General features: G+C 40.3%; 1 protein-coding gene across 2 annotated transcripts in view; it reads right to left on the bottom strand.

The window, feature by feature from the left end:
* DCC (DCC netrin 1 receptor) overlaps positions 1 to 21,721 on the bottom strand; it is a 928,337-nt gene that overhangs the window by 495,651 nt on the left and 410,965 nt on the right. For both annotated transcript variants that reach the window (XM_037902678.2, XM_043547198.1), the window contains exon 3: positions 19,032 to 19,316. In XM_037902678.2, coding sequence (XP_037758606.1) covers positions 19,032 to 19,316 — 285 coding nt within the window. The remainder of the gene's footprint in view (positions 1 to 19,031; positions 19,317 to 21,721) is intronic.

Raw genomic sequence — 21,721 nt, 5'->3', positions numbered from 1 at the left:
GCCAGAGACTGTAGCAGAATGGTACATAAAGATCTTAATAGAAAATCAGTTACAAAAAGAAAGGATGAGGAAATCACCTACAATTTTCTGAAAAGCAAAGGGAAGATCAGAATCTTAGGTCTCAGATCCCTGAAGTCTACTTAGAAATGGTAGGAACTCCTGCACAAAGAGGGGCAAGAGGGGCAAGACCCTGGAAGGTGCTGAGGACCTCCTGGAAGTTGATGACTGTGCTCTCATCTCCCATATATGTCAATCAGAGTTAAATGTGCTCAATGTTTCCCCAAAGATGATCAGCCCCAGTTTAAACACCAATAGCTTGATTCTGTCCTTACATAAGAATGGCCAATAGTCCATCTAGCCCAGTATCCTGTCTCTGACAGAGGTCAATGCCAACTGCGTCAGAGGGAATAAACAGAACAGGGAAATTATTGAGTGATCCATCCCATCATCCACTCCCACCTTCTGGCAATTGGAGGTTTAGGTATACCCAAAGCAGAGGGTAGCATCTCAGCTAACAGCCATTGATAGACCTATCGTCCATGGACTTATACAATTCTTTTTTTGAACCCAGTTACGCTTTTGGCCTTCACAGCATCCCCTGGCAATGAGTTCCACAGGTTGACTGTGCATTGTGTGAACAAGTACTTCCTTTGGTTTGTTTTTAACCTGCTGCCAATTAGTTTCTTTGGGTGTCCCCTGGTTCTTGTGTTAAGTGAAGGGGTAAATAACACTTTTTTATTCACTTTCCCCAAACCATTCAGGACTTTATAGACCTTTATCATATCCCCCTTAGTTGTCTCTTTTCCAGGCTGAAAAGTCCCAGTCTTCTTTAATCTCTCCTCATATGGAAGCTGTTCCAAAACCTTAATTTTTGTTGCCCTTCTCTGTACCTTTTCCAATTCTAATATATCTTTTTTGCGATGAGGCAATTAGAATTGCACACAGTATTCAATGTGCTCATTCCATGGATTTATATAAAGACATTATGATATTTACTGTCATAGTATCTATCAATTTCCTAATAGTTCCTAACTTTTTGTTAACTTTTTCGATTGGCGGTTCACACTGAGCAGGTGTTTTCAGAGAACTATTCACAGTGACTCCAAAATCTCTTTCTTGATTGGTAATGGCTAATTTAGAACCCCATCATTTTGAATGTATAGCTTTGATTATGTATTCAAATGTGCATTATTCTGCATTTATCAACACTGAATTTCATCTGCCATTTTGTTGCTCAGTCACTCAGTTTTGTAAAATCCCTTTATAATTCCTTGCAGTCTGCTTTGGACTTAGCTACGCTGAGTAATTTTGTATCGTCTGTAAATTTTGCCATCTCACTGTTGACCCCTTTTTCCAGATCATTTATGCATATGTTGAATATCACTGGTCCTATTACGGATCCCTGGAGGACACTACTATTTACCTCTCTCCATTCTGAAAACTGACCATTTATTCCTATCCTTTGTTTCCTGTCTTTTAACCAGTTACTGATCCATGAGAGGACCTTCCCTCTTATCCCATGACAGTTTACTTTGCTTAAGAGCCTTTGGTGAGGGACCTTGTCAAAAGCTTTCTGAAAAGTCCAAGTACACTATATCCACTGGATCATTCTTGTCCACACGCTTGTTGACCCCCTCAAAGAAATGTACTAGATTGGTGAGGCATGATTTCCCTTTAGAAAGGCCATGTGGACTCTCCCCCAACACATTGTGTTCATCTATGTACCTGGTAATTCTATTCTTTCATATAGTTTTCATCAATTTATCTAGTACTGAAGATACGCTTACTGGCCTGTAATTGCCAGGATCACATCTGGAGCCTTTTTTTTAAAATTGGCATCATATTAGCTACTGTTCAGTCAGCTGGTACAGAAGCTGATTGAAGTGATAAGTTACATACCACAGTTAGTAGTTCTTCAATTTCATATATCAGTTCCTTCAGAACTCTCAGGTGAATACCATCTGGTCCTGCTGACTTATTACTGCTTAATTTATCAATTTCTTCCAAAATCTCCTCTATTGACACCTCAGACTGGGACAGTTCCTCAGATTTGTCACCTAAAAAGAATGGCTCGTGTATGGGAATCTCCCTCACATCATCTACATTGGAGATGGATACAAAGAATTAATTTAGGAAGTACTTTTATCCCCATTTCACAGATGAGGAACTGAGACCCAGACAGATTAAGTGACTTATCCTAAATCAAACGGGAAGTCTGTGGCAGAGCAGGGAATTAAACTCTGGTCTCCCCACTCCCAGGGTAGTGTCCCTCATCATAATTTATTGTTATTATTAATCATCATTTACTGATTATTCCTTTAATCAAACCAGGGGTATGTTGTAGGTCTGTATCGTATCTTATTAATAAGGGTTGTGATGCATTTAATCTCATATCAAATGGAATTAGGCAAGAAAAATTCAAATTCTGTTTAATATCTCACCCCGTAAGCCTCCCCAAGTAGGAACAACAAAGGAATTTGCAGGGAATTTGGCTCATTCAGTGTTACAGAAATGGAGAGTGCCTGGCCGGAGATAGAGACTGTCACTACTGCATTTGAGCTATGCTGTACATTACTATGAAAATGGGAACTGGTTCCATACAATGACCTATTTTGCTGGCCTGCAATACAGAGTTTCTCATTCTACTAAATTACTTTTGCACTACAGTCCATTAGTAAGAGTTGTTCAGCTGAAAGAAAACTATCATATATATGAATTTTGCTGAACATATTTGCTAATAATGTATATCAGGCCAGTACAATGTTATTTTATTATTGCAGCAGTTTTTCTATTGCAAACTGCAGAACAGATTCCTTTAATATGACATTAATGTCTGTAAGTGCTCATAGTCACATTTCTAAATTTGATTAGAAGAGATAAGATTCAGACTTACTAAAACGCAATTTTGCTCTCTCCTGTCACAGAGACAAGGACAAACCAATTCCCTGACCTGATCTTACCATCACGCCTAGAGGCTGCATAGTTAATCCTACCAAAAAAGCAAAGGTTATGTGTGAACAACGATAGAGAAATCTGTCATTAAAATGATACTGATCTGTCAATATACAGACTGCATTAAAGTGTATAACCACAATGTACGAACGTGTTTGGGATTTTGCTTCCCTCCACCCCGAAGGAAATTCAGGCCTGGCTTAGCAGAGCTATAGGATGTCATGAGAGCCTATGCGGATAAGCAATAAAGAGGTAAAAAGATCATAACATTCGTACAGACACCCATCAAGGCATTCTTCTTGCTACAGTATTTGCAAAATACTTTTACAGTCTGCAAGAGAGGCAGTGTCAACTAATGGTTGGACTATGGGATTAGGAGTCAGCTTTGCGGCTGCCTTGCTGTGTGACCTTGAACCTTCGGTTTTCCTGACCTGTGATGGGAATAAAAATATTTACAAGCCTTTGAAATAATGAACATCTTATTATTGGGGTTATTACTTTTAGCTATTTAGGGGGAGAGTTTTGGGGTTTTTTTTAAATTAAATATACCAGAATTTTGTCAAGAAAACAGCTGCTTTGGAAAAGCTTCTTCCGCTGCGATTTAATTGTCAGTGGCAAAATGTTACAGAATGAGGAACTGTAATATAGCTAAATTAGTCCATATCCTTAATAAATTATGAATTCATGCAGTCAAGAAAATATGAATGTAACCCTGCATAATTCCTTTAACCCCTCTCAATATTGCTCTGTTTATACATTCAGAGATTGCATTAGCTCTTTTGGCCACAGGGCCACATTGGAAGCTCATGATTACCATTACCCCCAAGTCTTGTTCACAGACACTGCTTCCCATCCTGCAAGACTAGCCTGCATTCTTTCTTCCTAGATGTATGACTCTACATTTGGCCACATTGAAATATGTATTGTTTGCTCACGCACACCTTACCAAACAACCCAGATCACTCTGTATTACTGACCTGTCCTCTCCATTATGTATCACTCCACTTCCCCAATCTTTGGGTCATCTGGAAACTTTATCAGTAATGATTTTATGTTATCTTCCCTTAATACAAAATGTTAAACAGCACAGGGCCAAAAACCCATCCCTGCTGGACTCCACTGGAAACACCTCTGCTCAGTGATGATTCGCCATTTACAATTACATTTTGAGACCTATCAGTTAGCCAGTTTCTTAATCCATTTAATGTGTGCCATACGGATTTTGTATTGTTCCAGTTTATTAATCCAAATGTCATGTGGTACCAAATCAAACGGCTTACAGAAAACTCAGTATATTACATGAACACTATTATCTTGATCAAGCAAAGTAATCACATCAAAAAGATAAAGTTAGTTTGATAAGTTCTGTCTTCTATAAATCCATGTTGATTGGCATTAATAATATTACCCTCATTTAATTGTTGATTGACCCCCTATCAACTGTTTCTTATTTTTCTCAGGATCAGTGTCAAGCTGACGGTCTATAATTACCCACCTAATCCTCTATCTTTTTAAAATACTGACACAACATTAGCTTTCTTCCAGTTTTCTGGAACTTCCCCAGTGTTCCATGATTTATTGAAAATCATCAACAACAGTCCAGAGAGCTCCTTGGCCATCTCTTAAAATTGACAGATGCACGTTTTATCTGGACCTGTTGATTTTAAAAAGTCTAATTTTTTAACATCCTCCTGAGTTACTGTTGGAATGGAAAGTATTTCATCACCATCATATGATATGAATACATTATCTGTCTTTTTTCCCAAATACGGAACAGAAATATTTGTTGAACACTTCTGCCTTCTCTGTATTAATATGACAAATGTACTATTTTTATGTAGCAATGGAAAAGTACTGTTGTTGGGACCCCTTTTGTTCCTAATATACTTGAAACAATCATTCTCCTTAACTCTTCTGGCCACCAGTTTTGTCCTATGCTTCTCTTATCATTTTTCTGCAATTCCTAGCATCTAATTTATATCAATCACTATAAAATTTCCCTTTTTTTAAATTCAATATATATATCAAATACACACACACTTCCCAACACAGCCAGCCTTGTTTTCTAACTATGTAATCTCTCTCAATTTTGGCTTTTTGGGCATCTAGTAAAATATATTTAAACTGTTCCCAATTATCACTTGCATTTTTCTATTTAAATTCTTTCATCCAGCTGATCTGGCTCACAGTTGTTTTCTGTTGCACCTTCCGTAGTTATAGCTGCGTCCACTATGACTTTGCCCCTCCAATCCCTGGCCCTGCCCTTACAACAGGACTTGTGTAGGGAGCCTTCTAAAACTGCCTATTGCTGACTTACTCAATTCCTGCACAGGGAGAATTCTCTCCAGCTGGACCCTGGGTTTTTCTGGTCCCTTTACACTTCAGAATAAAGAGTCCATAACAGGAGGGAGAGGACATCCTCAGGAACCCTTACACAGTCCCCTCTTCTAAACATCTGGCACTCCTGCCTAATTCTGGACAATTATTGGACAACTACTGGCCCCCATTACATGTTGCAGGTAAACACTGTGTGCTGCAACACTGACAAAACCTAGCCCCGAATCTGGCACAAGTGGCTATGAGTCTTGAACAGCTGCCGTAGCAGCTCCTGTGCCACTCCTCCTCCCTTCACCTTCAGTGGATGTATGACAAACAAAGGTGTATGGGCTTCTTTATACCCAGAAGATCCCAGCTGTACAACACACAGCAGGTCCAGGATTGGAGAAGAGTGAAGATGAGCTTTATGCAACCTTTTCACACCTCTTTACATGCCTCAGCTGTGCAATTCTCAGCATCTAACCCAGTATTTCTAATTTTTCAACTCTCCTATGACAGAAGAAATATCTTTCATCATTTAGCACCCAACAGTTTTCATTATTAAATATGTAGTGCCATGATGTGGTGTAAAATAGCTTTGCCATTGGAAAGTAAAGGCCACTCCAAGGCTACGGCAGGTATTCTTTTTGACTGCTTTCCATGCATATTGTGCCAAATTGATTTAAAGTGAAAGGAAATAGTCCACTCTTGTCTCTATCCCCAAATTTGTAAACTAATCTATTCCCCACTTATTGACAATCTTCAGTCTAGTTAGATCATCCTCAATCTAGTTAGATCTCATGAAGATCATCCTGTACAATGGGTCTTCAAATAACAAATTGTATTTCAAATATTCAGAGGCAAATTACATGATACTATTATTGCCCTTCTTCTGACCTAAGTCCGTGCATCGAATATCTTAAACACAAAACTCAATCCTACCCAAACTAATCACAGGAAAAACCCTAATCTGGCAACAAGCCAAGGAGTTTTGAGCAGACAAGGAAAAGTCCGAAGTTTCTTGGTAGCTATTTGTTGTTGCACTTACAGCTCTCTCACTCCTGTTATTTGACTTATACCAGTTCTATGCAAAAAGTGACACGACTAGGTATATATGCCTATATCTGTATTTATTTCCCCATCCATCTGCATATATGTTATACACAGTGATATTAGTATGTTACATGTTGTACAGCCAATGGGTTGGCCTATTAAGAACAGCATCCCATTATATTCTCTAAGTATCACAGACTACCTATAAAATTGTATACCATATCTGGAAAAATATACATTTATGAGTGGATGGTTATTTACAGCCAGGACTGAAATTAAGGATACTGTTTTGTTAATGCTTAGAGTAAAGCTAGCTTGGAAATACAAAACCTTTATATAATTAATGGGTATGCCACATAAAAGAGACTTTCATACTGGAAAAAAATGAAACTACATCATGCTAATGATATGGATTTATAGTTCTGTGTTGTGCTTCCATAAATTTCAATCCCCCTATGGCTAAATAGCAAGAAAGCCTGTCTCCCCCTGGGATAACAGACAACCTCTCCTACATGATTCTTCAGTGAAGTCAAAATCCTGATTTTATTTTTTTATAATTAAAGTGTTTAGTCAAATTTTCTACTAGCAACACTAAAAAAAACCCAACATACCAGCACCCTGATGAGGATCCTGTACTCTGCACTCAGATGAGAAACCCCACTGATCTTGGCTTACTCGTATGAGTAAAAGTTGCTTATTGAGTATGTGAGTTGGGGATTAGGTCCCAAAACAAGGCATATAAGTAAAGTAGTCACTGTCAGACACCTGTTAAGGTTGAAAACAGTATCTATGATCATTATAATCCCATTTTCACACACACTTAAACCTTTCTGAAACAATCAGCTTTTGGGTTGAAATTATCCCTGTTTGGCCTCTTCCATAAAGGTGAATTTTCCTAGAAAATTTGAGCAAAATCATGACTTATGAGAAGAACATAGGTATTTTTGAAATCTAATACCACCCACTAACCACCTCACCCATTTGGCCTAAAGAATGAGCAATAACTCCAGAATTCTATTCCCACTTTTTCCACTTATTGGCCTTAAAACACTTCTCACTTGTCTAGCATGTTAAAAACACACGTTAAGCTTCACAAAACCTGTGTGAGGTACTGGATTATCACTCTGCACATTGCAACTTTGCCGCTCTTTATTCAAGAAGCTTCTCTGCAACAGTTCTCAGCATTCTTGAGCATTCAAATATGTGCAAACCTGTCCTTTCAAGTTCTTATACCGCATTGTTATGAGGAGAGGCTGAGGGAACTGGGGTTTTTTAGTCTTCAGAAGACAAGAGTGATGGGGGATTTGATAGAAGCCTTCAATTACCTGAAGGGTGGTTCCAAAGAGGATGGAGCTAGGCTGTTCTCAGTGGATGCAGATGATAGAACAAGGAGCAATGGTCTCAAGTTGCAGTGGGGGAGGTCTAGGTTGCCTATTAGGAAACACTGTTTCACTAGGAGGGTGGTGACGTACTGGAATGGGTTACCTAGGGAGGTGATGGAATCTCCATCCTTACAGGTTTTAAAGGCCCGGCTTGACAAAGCCTTGGCTGCGATGATTTAGTTGGTGTTGGTCCTGCTTTGAGCAGAGGATTGGACTAGATGATCTCCTGAGGTCTCTTCCAACCCTAATACTCTATGACTATTCACCATGGTATACATTGCCAATATACTCATCATTATGTGCTATACAGTACATTGTACACAGAGTGTACACACAGAGCAGAATTCCTCTTCACTTTTTGTATTCTGTTTCCTGCTTAAGGTATAACCAAATGTGAATAAAATGTTTAGGGTCAAGAATTTTATTTTATTGGGTCTTTCATTTTTTCTCCATGAACTAAAATCACAGTTCTCCATTGAACTGTTGACATTTTATTTTATTACTCTAAGTAATACTACAATACTTGCAGTATTTCTGTGTACTTACTAAAGAGTGCCATGACTGACAAATTACAGTACAAATTACATGACCTCAAACACAGAGTTTAAAAATTATGTGCTAGGGTCACAAATCCACAGGATCACAAATCCACAGGATCAGTAACAGGCCCTAGTTTTGGAAGTCTCTTGGAGGAACTTTTTCAGTGTACTAGACCCGCCCCCCCCCCAAGGGGTCTCTCACTTCCCCCAGGGTACGACAGATGGCCTCGCCACCTTCTTGATTGAAACTCTGGGGCTTTAGCACCCCTGCCTCACACCTTGAGCATTGCCCAGCGAGTCCAAATGAGACAGGCTCCTCGTAGAGACTTGTACACTCATCAGGGATTAATGCACCTCACCAAGCCTTTTCAATGACTCTCAAATAGCATTGTCAACATAGTAGGATTTATTAGTCAATTGGAACACGCCATAGGAAGTCCTGAGGTTAGCATAGAGAACTGAAGGTTAAAGCATATAAACCATTCTGGTTAGTCCAGAGCCCTGCCAAGCTCTAGTGAACCCCCATGTTCAGGATGTTTGTCTCTCCATCTGACCTACTTCATCAAATCCCAGGTGAGAGCCCTGACTCCTTCCAGAAGCCAACTCTTATCCTCCCCACCTCACATCTCTGTCCTTTGTTCTCAAGCTGGGGGATGTTGCTCAGCTTTCCTGCTAAGAGGTGGGGAAATACATCTCTCTATGGTTGCTTGGCATCAATGTCCTGGTGACTGGATTTGTCATTTTTGTCTCAGATTCTGTGTTGCTATGGGGTTGGCCTCAGCCAGTCTTTTTTCAATGACCCATTCAGGCTCAGACAGCAAGGTGATATTCATACCTGTGTCTCTTGCCTACCCTGAGAGCAAAACAATCTCTCTACCCCCCCCCCATCGTAGCCTTGCAAAAATTGAGGGAAACTGAGGCACAGATAGGTGTCAAAATATTACAGAAAATTCCCACTTCGTTATAGCGAGGCCTCCAAATCATTAGATTAAAAAAAAATAACCTGATGATTTTAAGTCAAATAATAAATATTGGGTTCTTTTTATTTGTCGTCTGGTTTCTGAGCCAGTGAGGTACACTGAGACTCCTCAGCCATGAAGGCTAGAATCTCACTGCTTCCTCTCACAAAAACTAACAATTACTTGAATCCAGAAGCTGGGGATTTCAGTAAAACACCAAATATTGCAAACCTGGTGATCAAATTGCAAGCCTCGGCTACACTGGAGTTAACATTAAATATTTACGCACAGTAAATTTCAAACACATCATTAATGACAACTTAAGTAAAAAAAAAAAAGTGCAAAATCCCTTGTGTGTAGTGAAGAAAAGAGTTTGGCAATTGGACCAGGCTGTAAAAAATAAGATTTTTTTGTATTTGCAAACTTCACAAACCCCAACACGCTTAGGAGGCAGAGGACAGTGAAAAATTCCTTTCTAACATTGTATTGAGATGAAGAGCAATATAGAGACAGTCTGCTGAGAATCATTCAGTTGAGTTGACCTAACTGTTCCATTACAAAATAAATGAATGCTCCGATGATAGGCGTGCTAAATATAGCATTGAAAAAAAGTCTAAAGCAATAATTTCTGTATCAGTATGTTGTTTGGGCTGATGCTGGCATCTCCCTTATCTTCAGTCTTTCTCTGAGTCTTTTTTTTTTAAGTCCCTCATCCTATTTCTTGGCTCCTAGTTCTATTTAGCTGTATTTAAATGCATGTTGTTCAAGTGAGCCAAGACCACTCGCCATCATTATTTACCACTGCACCAATTTTTGTGTCATTTGCAAACTTTACCAACACTGATTTTATATTTTCTTCCAGATCATTGATAAACGTATTGAATAGAACTGGGCCAAGAACAGATTCCTGTAGCACCCCAGGGGATCAATTTAGCCTAATAGCGATGACTTTTGTTCAACTGGGACAGTAATTCCACTTTTATGAGAACACCTTCTCCCAGTGCTGTGGGGTTAAGTGGTGCTTAAGCAGATGTGAAGTTCTAATCTCTGGTCTTTTAATGTAGAAGTTACTTAACAACCATCAAAGTATATCTTAGCCCTTCATGCAATTCAGAGTGAGTCTTATTACTTCAATAGGAACAGCAACTCTAAAAAAAAAAAATCTCTCTCATATCGCCCTTACGTCTATGCTGCATTCACCCTCCTCCCTCTCACCCCCCCCCCACCCCATAAGTACAAGTGTGAACATGGAGCTGATCACTCAAAGGCAAATTAACTCTATTTTTCATTAAATAAGAACAGGTTGCAAGTTTTTCTTCATTCTTGGTACAGCACATTGTGTGTGATTTTTGAGGGAGGGGGGGAAAGAGGGAGGCAAATTCTGCACTGTAATTCAGCAGAGGTACACTGTATGAGACAAAAGAGAAGACTCCAGAATAGGTAACACTATACCCATCAATGTTATCTGTCCCTAAGGACAATGCAGGGTTATTATTTACGAAAGGAAAATTAATGCTTTCAGACAATGAACTGCACAACTTATACATTGGGGGGAAAAAAGTCATTGCACTTCAGCAGGGTACAGGCTTCTCCAGAAACCAACTGGACCAATCAATTTACATCAGGGATGAGTTTGGGAATGATTTTGTATCATAGATTCTTTTCTGTGTACAAGAAGATTCTTTTCTCTATATTGATTAGCGGAGTGTATGTGGTGATGTGAGTGTCTCTCTTGTTTTCTGAAGTCTTGTAGTATCTGTCCAAAGTGTCTGGTTGAGGTTATGTTTCTGGAACCTGAAGAAAAGGGGTGCATTTTAATTAAAGGTTAGGTCTGTGCATCGGGAATAAGCATTCTTTGGGGGAAAATGTGCGTTGGCTATTCGTAAAACAAAGGAAGAAGTGAAACAATGAAAGGGTGTTAGATCTTGGTTAAAAGCCTTTGCTCAGATAAGCATCCAGTAGTTCCAAAGCTCATCCCAAGTTTATCCAGTGATGTGCTGGAGTTTGATAGCAGAGGCTAGTGGCTCTCTTGTTGAAATTCTGCCACCAAGCTGAAGGCAAGGTTGGCTACTACTACACCATCCCATCCCTGCCAGAGATGACTTACCCCAGGTGCTCATAATAGTACATTGCAAGAGAAAATGTTTTGCCTTTGGAATAAACCAGATTGCACCAACTGGCAGGTATTATCAAAAATATTCTCAAGGGAGGACACTCCCAGACACCCTTATCTATTTGATATTATAAGAGTTGAACTTGGTGTCTCTGTCTTTGGTGATGGTAATGGCAGCATATTTTGTGTTCAAATGGGAAAATAAATGAATAGATTCTCCAGTCTCTCAGCTCTCCTCTCTGCCATCATACACATATCAGGTACATGGGATTTACCATAGGCTCAGAGGGATATTTACAGGATCCCCCTTGTTAAATCCTGGGCAACACATCACTGAATTTATTGATGTTTATCCCAAATTCAGCCATGTTGACCCAGTGCTGAAAATACTGAGAACGGGATTTCTTATGAAATTTCCACTTCTCTTTAGCTTCAGTGAGGTTGGAAATTCCAAGAGAATACCCATTTTCCCAGGATTTCGGCACTACTGCTTCCGGTCCCACATGGAATAAGGAAGTGCAAGAGCTCAAAGTAAACTGAATTTTTCCAGACATCAGATTTGACTTTAGTTTGGGTTTTGGATGATGGCCTGAGACAGCTTGCATTTTATCCAAACTATCCATTTCCCATATTGCTAGTGAGGATCATAGAATCATAGAATATCTGGGTTGGAAGGGACCTCAGAAGGTCATCTAGTCGAACCCCGTGCTCAAAGCAGGACCAAAAACCAACTAAATCAGGAATGTTGTTTTCGAAGGTGGAATTCAAAAGACTTCTCAGTGTAAAGGAATGCTGTCAAGACCTATCTTTCTATGGCCAGATACTGCTCTCCGAGTTGTGCCTGCACTGAAATTCAATGAGGGCTGGAAGCACATATCTACAGGCTGAATTTGACTGAGAGTCTTTCTCACCAAGTTTTTAAGTGCTCTCTTAGAAGACTAAAGGAAGACATTTCCCTACAAAATGTTTCTTCTTTTTACTTTTTTCCCCTCATTCTGATTTTGGAGGAACACACCTTGCTTCTACCTATTTTTGTTTGGTAGTGTCTCGTTTATTTACAGCATTACTGATCATGTCACAAGAATAATTTCAGTTATAGGTTTAATGATCTAAACAAATTTGTGCTCTTTGGTGGATAAATGGATTAAATGTGTCAAGTTTTGTTTTGCTCCCCATCCCCACTTTCAAAGCAAAAGAATAAGAATATTTATCCATGCTTAACTAAAATTTCCCTTTCTTTAAGCAATAAGGTCTATAGATCCATTACAATGAGAACTTCCACCTCCTTGCAGCTTGGGGCCAGCCAGACCTGTCAGTACCTGGCAGCAGGGGAATGCTCTGCCCCCGAAGTATCCTCCAGTTGAGAAAGTTTCCACAATCAGGATAATTCAAATACACTTTCTTAAGTTACAGATTTTGTTAAATATGCTTTGAGGAAAACCACAACAATTTCTCCTACTGCAGAAGATGGTAAATTCCACCAAAGGACAACTAACCCTAATCTTTCAATGCCAGTTTTCATCTCTATTCTGCATAATCCACTAGTCTCCAGGATGGGCCGGATCTGTGGACCTTATTACCTGAAAAAAAGGCAATTTTCAGATAAGTATGGATAAGTTTTCCTATTCTTGGAGCCATTAAAATTATTTTTTGTGCCAATGTGCTTCAAGAGTGGGAAGCAAAATTATTCTTTAAATATGGATACCATGCATGGAGAAAAACTCTGCCAAAAGTTTAAAAAAAAAATGACGCTGGCTAAGACTGGATGACCAATTTTCAGAATTTGGTGAACAAATGGCCATCTAGCAGATCTCAATACAGGAGAAACTACTACTCTGTCCTGAGATTTCAGTGTGTTCCTAAAGACTGGACTTCAATGCTGAACAGAAGAAATATTTCTTGGATTTATTTAAGGAATAAATGTTATGATAGTTGTGAGGACCACCTGTCTGAATTAAAAGTACAATACGGGGCCTCATTAGAGAAAGCTCCCAACTTCAAATAAAAAAAAATCAGAATGAAAACTGTAGCCCTTGAAAGGCCTACTCCATTGGATAGAGAACATAACAGCTCCTGCAAGGGTTTAACCTAGGTAATGCTGTAAAGAGCAGAATGAGGTTCCAAGGACATGTTCTATTCCCTGGGGCTGGAATAAGGTTGACAATCAAGAAAGCATTTGATGTTGGCATTTGTACAAAAAACTTCCTTTTCTTGAACATGCTAAGAACTTTATATTATAGCGACTTGATCTTTTTGCTTGGACACTGTTATATACCCATAACCAAGCCTTCCTGGGCTGGGGTCACACAAGGATATGTTTCACTGTCTTAACATGGTAGTTAAACCATGGACTTTGCACCCTCCAATAGAATAGGTTCTATATGTTGATTTCTCTGTTGGGCTCCATGAGAGTAATCACCACTTCATCCAAGTATCCATTTTAAACCTCACTGGTCCTGCAATAGCAGAGCTCTGTAAGACAGGCATCTGAAGATCCAGGGCCAAGCTAATCAAGCCTGAGTATCATAGTCTCTACATCCAAAAAAGCATAAGCTGTATCTCATTCTGATGTTTTGTATTGTCCTGTGGAGCAGTGGAAAAGGTGAGAAGATGTAGCAGGGACCTTGCCCAGCTTTGCAAGATGCCATTCACTGCCTAAGATCCTGAGCCCTGACACACAGAAAGGCCCCAGGGCACTTTATTTTCTGTTTCTAGTTGCAAAGGAGTTGATCACCAGCCCATCGAATTACTTATGATGAGTGAGATATTTCTGGGTGTAGAAGTCACCCCGTTACTCCAACTTGTGCCATGTAGATCTTGATGCTGTTTGTCTCCCCCTTGCACAATGGCTGGGGCAGAAGCAGCTGGGCCGGTACTTTTCACTGGGCTGGGGTCAAAGGCAGGAGTCAAGACTAGTGACCAAGGTGAGGCAGGAGATGAATACCAACGTCAAGCCAAGCTGGGATCAATGGCAGAAGTCAGGAGCGAGATAGGGCAAAGATGAGATCTGTAGCAAGGAAGAGTCTTCATTCCTGCTTGGACAGCTCTTTGGGACAATGTCCTAATTTAAATAGTTGGTGTGGACTAACCAGGTGGCTGCAGGATTCTGTCTCTCTGGCCTCTTCAGACAGTATTTCCTGCAGTTCCTAACCCTCTTCAGGCAAAAAGAAAAGGAGTACTTGTGGCACCTTAGAGACTAACAACAGTATTTCCTGCAGTGCCTAACACTCCAATAATTGTTGGGTGCTGCTTCCTTGGTGGCTCAGGACCCTGCAACAATGAAGCAATGGAATGGGTTACCTAGGGAGGTAGTGGAATCTCCTTCCTTAGAGGTTTTTAAGGTCAGGCTTGACAAAGCCCTGGCTGGGATGATTTAGTTGGAGATTGGTCCTGCTTTGAGCAGGGGGTTGGACTAGATGACCTTCTGAGGTCCCTTCCAACCCTGATTTCTATGATTCTATGAACCCTGATTATAACCTGCGGATCCTTACACCTTGTTGGGCAGTGCACAAGTTTGCTCCACCCAAGGCAGGAGAATCTTTCTGGGGTGGAGCTGATTATGTTCTTCCTACTTATTATGAAATCCTATCGGACACACTGACTGCTACAACAACAACAGGTCTGTTATCCATGAAGTAGGGTGACCAGATGTCCTGATTTTATAGGGCAGTCCCAATATTCAGGGTTTTTTCTTATATAGGTGCCTATTACCCCCCAATCCCTGTCCCGATTTTTCACACTTGGTATCTAGTCATCCTACATCGAAGATACAATGCTGTGAGACCCAATGAATCTCTATGTTTTAGTGAATGTTGTAATCTCTTTCTGGTATACATTCCCTAAACTGAACTGTAAAGATCACTTTTTAAAAAAATCCGATTCTCTGCAATCACCTGTTTCAGATTCCAAAGTCAGAAAGGACAATTGTGGTTATCTAGTCTGACCTCCTGTATCACACAGTCCCTGAAAAAATTCCTAGAGTATAACTGTTAGAAAAACATCCAATCTTGAATTAAAACTATGCCACTGGATAAGTTGTTACAATGGTTAATTATCCTCACTGTTCAAAATGTAAATCTTATTTCCAGTCCAAATTTGTCTAGTTTTAACTTCCAGCCATTGCATCATGTCATACCTTTCACTGCTAGACTGAAGGGTCCATTATCCAATATTTTCTCCCTATTTGGATACTGATAGACATGAATCACATCACCCCTTAAATGAAATAGATTGAATAAAAAGGTTAACTCTTTGTGTCTATCACAATAAGTCACATTTTCTAATCTTTTAACTATTCTTGTGACTCCCCTCTGAACCTTCTCCAATTTATCAACACCCTTCTTGAACTGTGGGCATCAGAACTGGGAACAATATTCCAGCAGCAGTCACACCAGTGCCAAACACAGAGATAAAATAACCTCTCTACTCCTACATGAGATTCCCCAGTTTATGCATCCCAGGATTAAATTAGCCCTTTTGGCTGCACTGTTGCACTGGGAGCTCAGGTTCAGCTGCCTATGCACTACCATCTGCAAATCTTTTTCAGACTCACTGCTTCCCAGGATAGAATTCCCCCATCCTGTAAGTAGGGTCTACTTCCTTTGTAGATATATATTAAAATGCATATTGTTTGCTTACATCCCACTAACCACTCACTTCAGATTGCTCTGTAACTATCCTCTGCATTATTTACCACTGTTCGAATTTTTAAGTCATCTGTTAATTTTATCTGGGATAATGTTATGTTTTCTTCCAGACCTTGATAAAAATAGTAAATAGCATAGGGCCAGGAACACATCGCTGCAGGGCCCCACCAGAAACACACTGGCTCAGTGATGATTCCCTGTTTACAATTATATTTTGAGACCTATCAGTTAGCCAGTTTTAAATCTATTTAAAGTGTGCCATGTTAATTTTATATCATGCTACTTTTTAAATCAAAATATTGTGCAGTACCCAAGTCAAATGCCTTAAAGAGGTCTAAATATATTATATCAACACTATTAACTTTTATCAGCCAAACTGGTTATCTAATTACAAAAAAAAAAGGAAATCAACTTAATCTGAGAGGATCTATTTTCCAAAATCCCATATTGATTGGCATTAATTACTACCCCTTTATTCAACAGGGTCCATATCAGCCACTCCATTATCTTGCCTGGGATCTATGTGAGACTGACAGGTCTATAATTATCCGGTCACTCTGTTTACCCTTTTAAAATACTGGCACAAAATTAGCTGTTGTAAGAGCAGAGAATATATAGCAGAACTAGATCTCTGCCAACAGATGAAATAGAGTGAGATGTAGATGGGTTATCTGGAATTACTGAACAGGTATTATATAAAATCTGGATCATTGAATCATGCCTGTGTATGGTTTAGAATTCCCAATAGGCTCCAATATGAACTGGATTTCCATCTCAGTGATACCACTTGTATTACATTATGGCCATCTTCATATTTGTGCACATTCTTCTGAGATAAAACCTTATATCTGATAGTATTCATTCTCAGCTCAGGCCTATAATTGACTTCCCAGGCATCATATGTCTGTGTCTGTCCTAAATCCAACATATTCAAGGAAATGTATAACTTTGTGTGTTTGCTTCAGCTTTCTCTGTACAGAACCCGGATCAGAAAAATTGTTCAGAAAGAGGTAAGTAAATTTCCTTCTTCCCTGTGTAGAGTACTTTAAATATATTGTAAATATTTGATTATCTAATGCTGATAATCTGGCCTTCGTGCCCTAAGAAGGAACAATTCTATTTGTGGGGAGGGGCATACATACATGCATGCCTAGAAGAATCAGTATGTTTATGGCCTATTCTTTTCTGCATTGATCCACCATGCTGCACTCTTCTCATGAGACAGGGAACCAGGTGCTGAGGATCAGTTGCCCTGCTGCATTCCAGAGAGGGGAGCAGAGGAAACAGGGCTGATTTTATTATTCAGTTATTTATGGGAGCTTGTCCCCATAATCCTGCTTTTGATGGCAAAATGAAATTGGGTTCCGAGATTGTAATCCACTTGAAATATTTTCAGAGCCATTTCCCTGTCCTAAAAGAGGCTGGAACTATTTGTGTCCCTCTCCCAAATAGGCCCTTTCTGGGTCCCAAATAGAGGTCTGGGATTCTGGATCTCAAGTCCCCAGAATCACAACCCTCTGCTGTATGGGATCCACATGAGCCAGATAGGTCTTGTTCTCTCCTGGATGCCTAATCCTGGTATATCAGTAGGGGGCGGAGGGGTGATTACAGAGGTCACAGCAAAGGGAGGGAGCTGGACATGAGGGCTCCTTACTGCCATTTGCAGCGTCCATACTGTGCCCAGTGCCCTCCATCCACAACTCATGGGGAAGCAGATGGGGAGGAGGTGGCTGTGCTCCACAGTGTGAAGCATGGCAAGGGCCCACGTGCAACCACATCTGGGGTGCTGCCACTTTGACTTCACTCCCATGGCAGAGATTGGGGAACTACTTGCTCTGGAGTCTGTTCTTTTCCAATCCTGCCTGCCTCCTTTCCTGCCAGGGGGAAGGGTATCGAGGTAACCCCTCCTGGACTGAGTTGGGAGGGAGACTGCATCTACCCACAGAATTGGCCCAATATTTCAACAAGACGCTCATGGGGAGGAAGTAGAGGGGAGGGTCCACAGTCCATACCTTTTGCCTCTTACCTCTTTCAGCCTAGCTCTCTCCCTGAAGCCTTCAGAGCACCAGCGACTGCCCATGCCTCAGAAGAGGAAGCAGAGCTGAGGATACAATTCCTCAAATGGCAAATTATTGAGAATTGTTTATCTAAGAATTTGAAATAGAGTTTGGAATTTCCCTATGAAAAGCTCAGCAGCTGGGAGGGCTGCAACCACTGAGGATGCAGAAAAAAACTGCAGGGAACTTTAGGAGGTGGGGTATTAACTTGCTACCAGCGAATGTTGGGTTTGAGTCTGCCCCCAAGCTGCAAGCAGTCTGTGATGCATCCAGAGGAGTTGGATTTGGGAGCTATCCCACGGGTTTTGCCCTGGCATCAAAATCTAAGATACAGAGAAAGTTTGAATCTCACAAATCCCATTCTGACAGGTTTCAGAGTAACAGCAGTGTTAGTCTGTATTTGTAAAAAGAAAAGGAGTACTTGTGGCACCTTAGAGACTAACCAATTTATTTGAGCATAAGCTTTCGTGAGCTACAGCTGTAGCTCACGAAAGCTTATGCTCAAATAAATTGGTTAGTCTCTAAGGTGCCACAAGTACCCCTTTTCTTTTTACAAATACAGACTAACACGGCTGTTACTCTGAAATCTAGAAATAAGGAAGCTGGAGCTAGATGGAAGAATATTGGAGTGGTGGAAAACCTGACAGGCCAAAAGGTACATAGAGTGAGATTTGGATACAGGAATGAATATGGATATAGATACAGGAACATAAACCTTTAACTAAAATTGCATCAGCTCTCAAACCATGGCCTATGGAAATTTGATAGTCATATAAGGCCAGCTACTCACCTTCACACCCAGAAGCTTCTAAAGCTCTCCAGGCTCTTCAACATAAAGAATTTGGAAACCTATAGAAGCAACTGGAAAGAAAACTTAACTGCCCCCATTAGGAGTGACAAGGTGGGTGAGGTAATATCTTTTATTGGACCACTTCAGTTGGTGAAAGACAAGCTTTTGAGCCACATATAATTGGGGCAGCATATAAGGACAATGTAAAAGCATATGGTTCTTACCGGTCAAAACTCTGACTTCTGCTTCATTTCCAGTTCTTGAACTAGCAGGATTTTTTCCAAGGCATCTATAGATCCCACTGTCTCCTGCTTGGATTCTGCTAATCTGTAAAGCTCCAGAGGGCAAGACAGCCACTCGGGTGTCACTCGGGCTCAGGATCAGGTCCTCCAGGTTTTTTTGCCAGTGTACCATCGGCATAGGCTCTCCAACTACTTCACACTTTAACAAAACTGTGTCTCCTGCAAAAGCTGTGACAGATTCTGTCTGGGAAAGAAACCTCAATGGCCCTGCAAGCACAAGGAAAAGAAGCAATTATATAGTCACTGAAAATATAAATTGCATGCTGTTTCTATGTTGATCTGGATTTGGTTAATCATGCAATCTGAAGAATAAGTGATGTTCAGACAAGTACTTTGAGGCTTCCGTGACTGCTGAATGACTATCAGTGTGCCACTAATGAGTGTAATTTAAAGAAGAAAATAATAGATGTGTTTATTGACATAAGAAGAGTACCAAATAGCAACCCATTGCTTACAAACAACTTCAGGAATAACTTTTATCAAAGTACAAACACCATGTTATGCAATACAAACTATTCAGAACAGGATGAAATTCAAAGAACGATGTACTGGAATTAGGTAGGGTTAAGAAACTTTTGTTATTTTTCACAACTTTCCACCTAATGGAATCTTTCTTCCATGCTGCACATCAAACTGTACGACTGACATACCCTCTGAAAGGGTACTATTTGTTGTGTTGAAACAAGGGACGTATATGTGCATGTTATTGCGGGGGGAGGGAGCAACTCCTATATTTAGGCTGCCTACCACTCTTCATTATGAAGGATTCTTGCAGCCTATTTTTGAAGAAGTTCTAACACAGCTGTTGTTTGCAGCAGGTCTTCAAAATTCAATAGGGCCCAAGGCTTTGAGCTAGTCTGTTAAAAAATCACCACTTCCCCCAAGGAATGCAAATGAACGATTTAAGTATCTTTCAAAGCAACAGTGGCAGCAGCACTGGGAACATATGGGAGCTATCAGAGGTGAACCCGCTCCCTAAACCCGACACATGGCACCAGTAGCTCATTCCACCCCTTCTGGGACAACCGCAGTCTCTTGGTAGCAACTAGTGTAGTTAGTCCTATATCTGAATTGGTAGCACTCTCTAACTCAGAGTTCAAATTCTGCTGATGTATGATGGCAGGGTTACTACAGGGGTAGATACTAGAAATTGTTTGTATCTTTTCCTTAAAAAGAAATTACCTACAAAAATGCACGTTACCAACCAAAACACCCCCCACCCAATGCCTAATCTGGCATTAGGAAATGGCAGATTTATGGTTGCCAATGCAACATTAATTCTGCCCCCTCATGCATATGAGCATGATACTGTCTTTAATGATATAATCAAACTATTCCCGCCCACCCCAAATACACCAGCCTTATTCCAAGCATGGGATACCAAAACTAAAAGGCCAGATCTGTGAAAAGTCAAGTAGGTAGAAGCTGCAAGAATTGGACCTGGCCTGAGTGATTCAAAGATAATGCCCAGATTAAGGCCTCTATGGTGATGTTATCAATGGCAACAGAAAACCGAGGGAGAAGGGGAGAGGGAATGCTCAGTTGCCAAATGATGACGAGATGTCGTCAGAGAAACAGGTTGAAGTTAGGGTTTGGATAGAGGGAGACAGGTCTTTAGCAGAGAGTTAGATCTGTGAACCATCAGTATAAAGATGCTATTTGAAGCCACCCTCATGGATAAGATCATTTAGAAATAGGAGGTAGAGAGAGAAGAGCAGGTGGACAAGCACAGAGCTTCTTGGAGAGGCCTATCAACAAAAGGAGGGAGTGAAGAAAAAGACCCATCAAAAGAGATTTTGAAAGCAAATTGGAGGGGTAGGAGATGACCAGTAAGAGGCAAGAGCCTCAAAAGTCAACGGAGTACAGTACTTCAAAAAGTAGGGGAATGGTCGCTGGTGTCTGAGGCCACCAAGAGTTCAAGGAGAAAGAAAATAAAGGCCCTGGCATTTTGACCAGTAAGAAGTCACTCAAAAGTTCACTGAGTGGGTAGGGCAGAAACTAGTATGGTCTAATAGATGTATTGTTAGAGTTGGATTCAGGAAACCTGGGTTCAATTCCTGGCTCAACCACATTTCCTGTGTGATTGGGGTCAAATCACGTAATCTACCCATTGTCTCAGTTCACAACCTGAGATATTTCACACGAAGAGGGAGGGCAGGGGTGTGAGGATGAAATCCATTAATGATTGTAAGCTGCTCAGATATTATGGTAGCAAGAACTATATATTATTATTATTTATATTTCCATAGTGCCTAGGAATCCCAGTCATGGTCTAGGATCCCATTGTTCTAGGTGCTGTATAAACACACATATAATATACACACATTTAGCTAAATAGTCAAGGATGGAGTTGGAGGAGAGGAACACATGCATCCTTTAACTCAATAATTAATTTTTTCATTCAGTAACTGCAACCTGTGAAAAGGTTCCTGCATGTTAAAAAAAAGTCATACTACATATTGTCCAACATGTTTAGTACTTTGTAATCATAATGATCACAGTTAATACATATTTCAAGAGTACTTTGCTCTGAAAAGAGAAAGAACAACTAAACTCTACATGGTAGTTTGGAATTCCACACCACAGGTGAACAGCCATCAGCTGCACCCTTC

The sequence above is a fragment of the Chelonia mydas genome, chromosome 5, assembly GCF_015237465.2.
Source record: "Chelonia mydas isolate rCheMyd1 chromosome 5, rCheMyd1.pri.v2, whole genome shotgun sequence".
NCBI classification, from domain to species: domain Eukaryota; kingdom Metazoa; phylum Chordata; order Testudines; family Cheloniidae; genus Chelonia; species Chelonia mydas.
The sequence above is the reverse complement of the archived record's forward strand: the minus strand, read 5'-3'. Positions and strand labels throughout refer to the sequence as shown.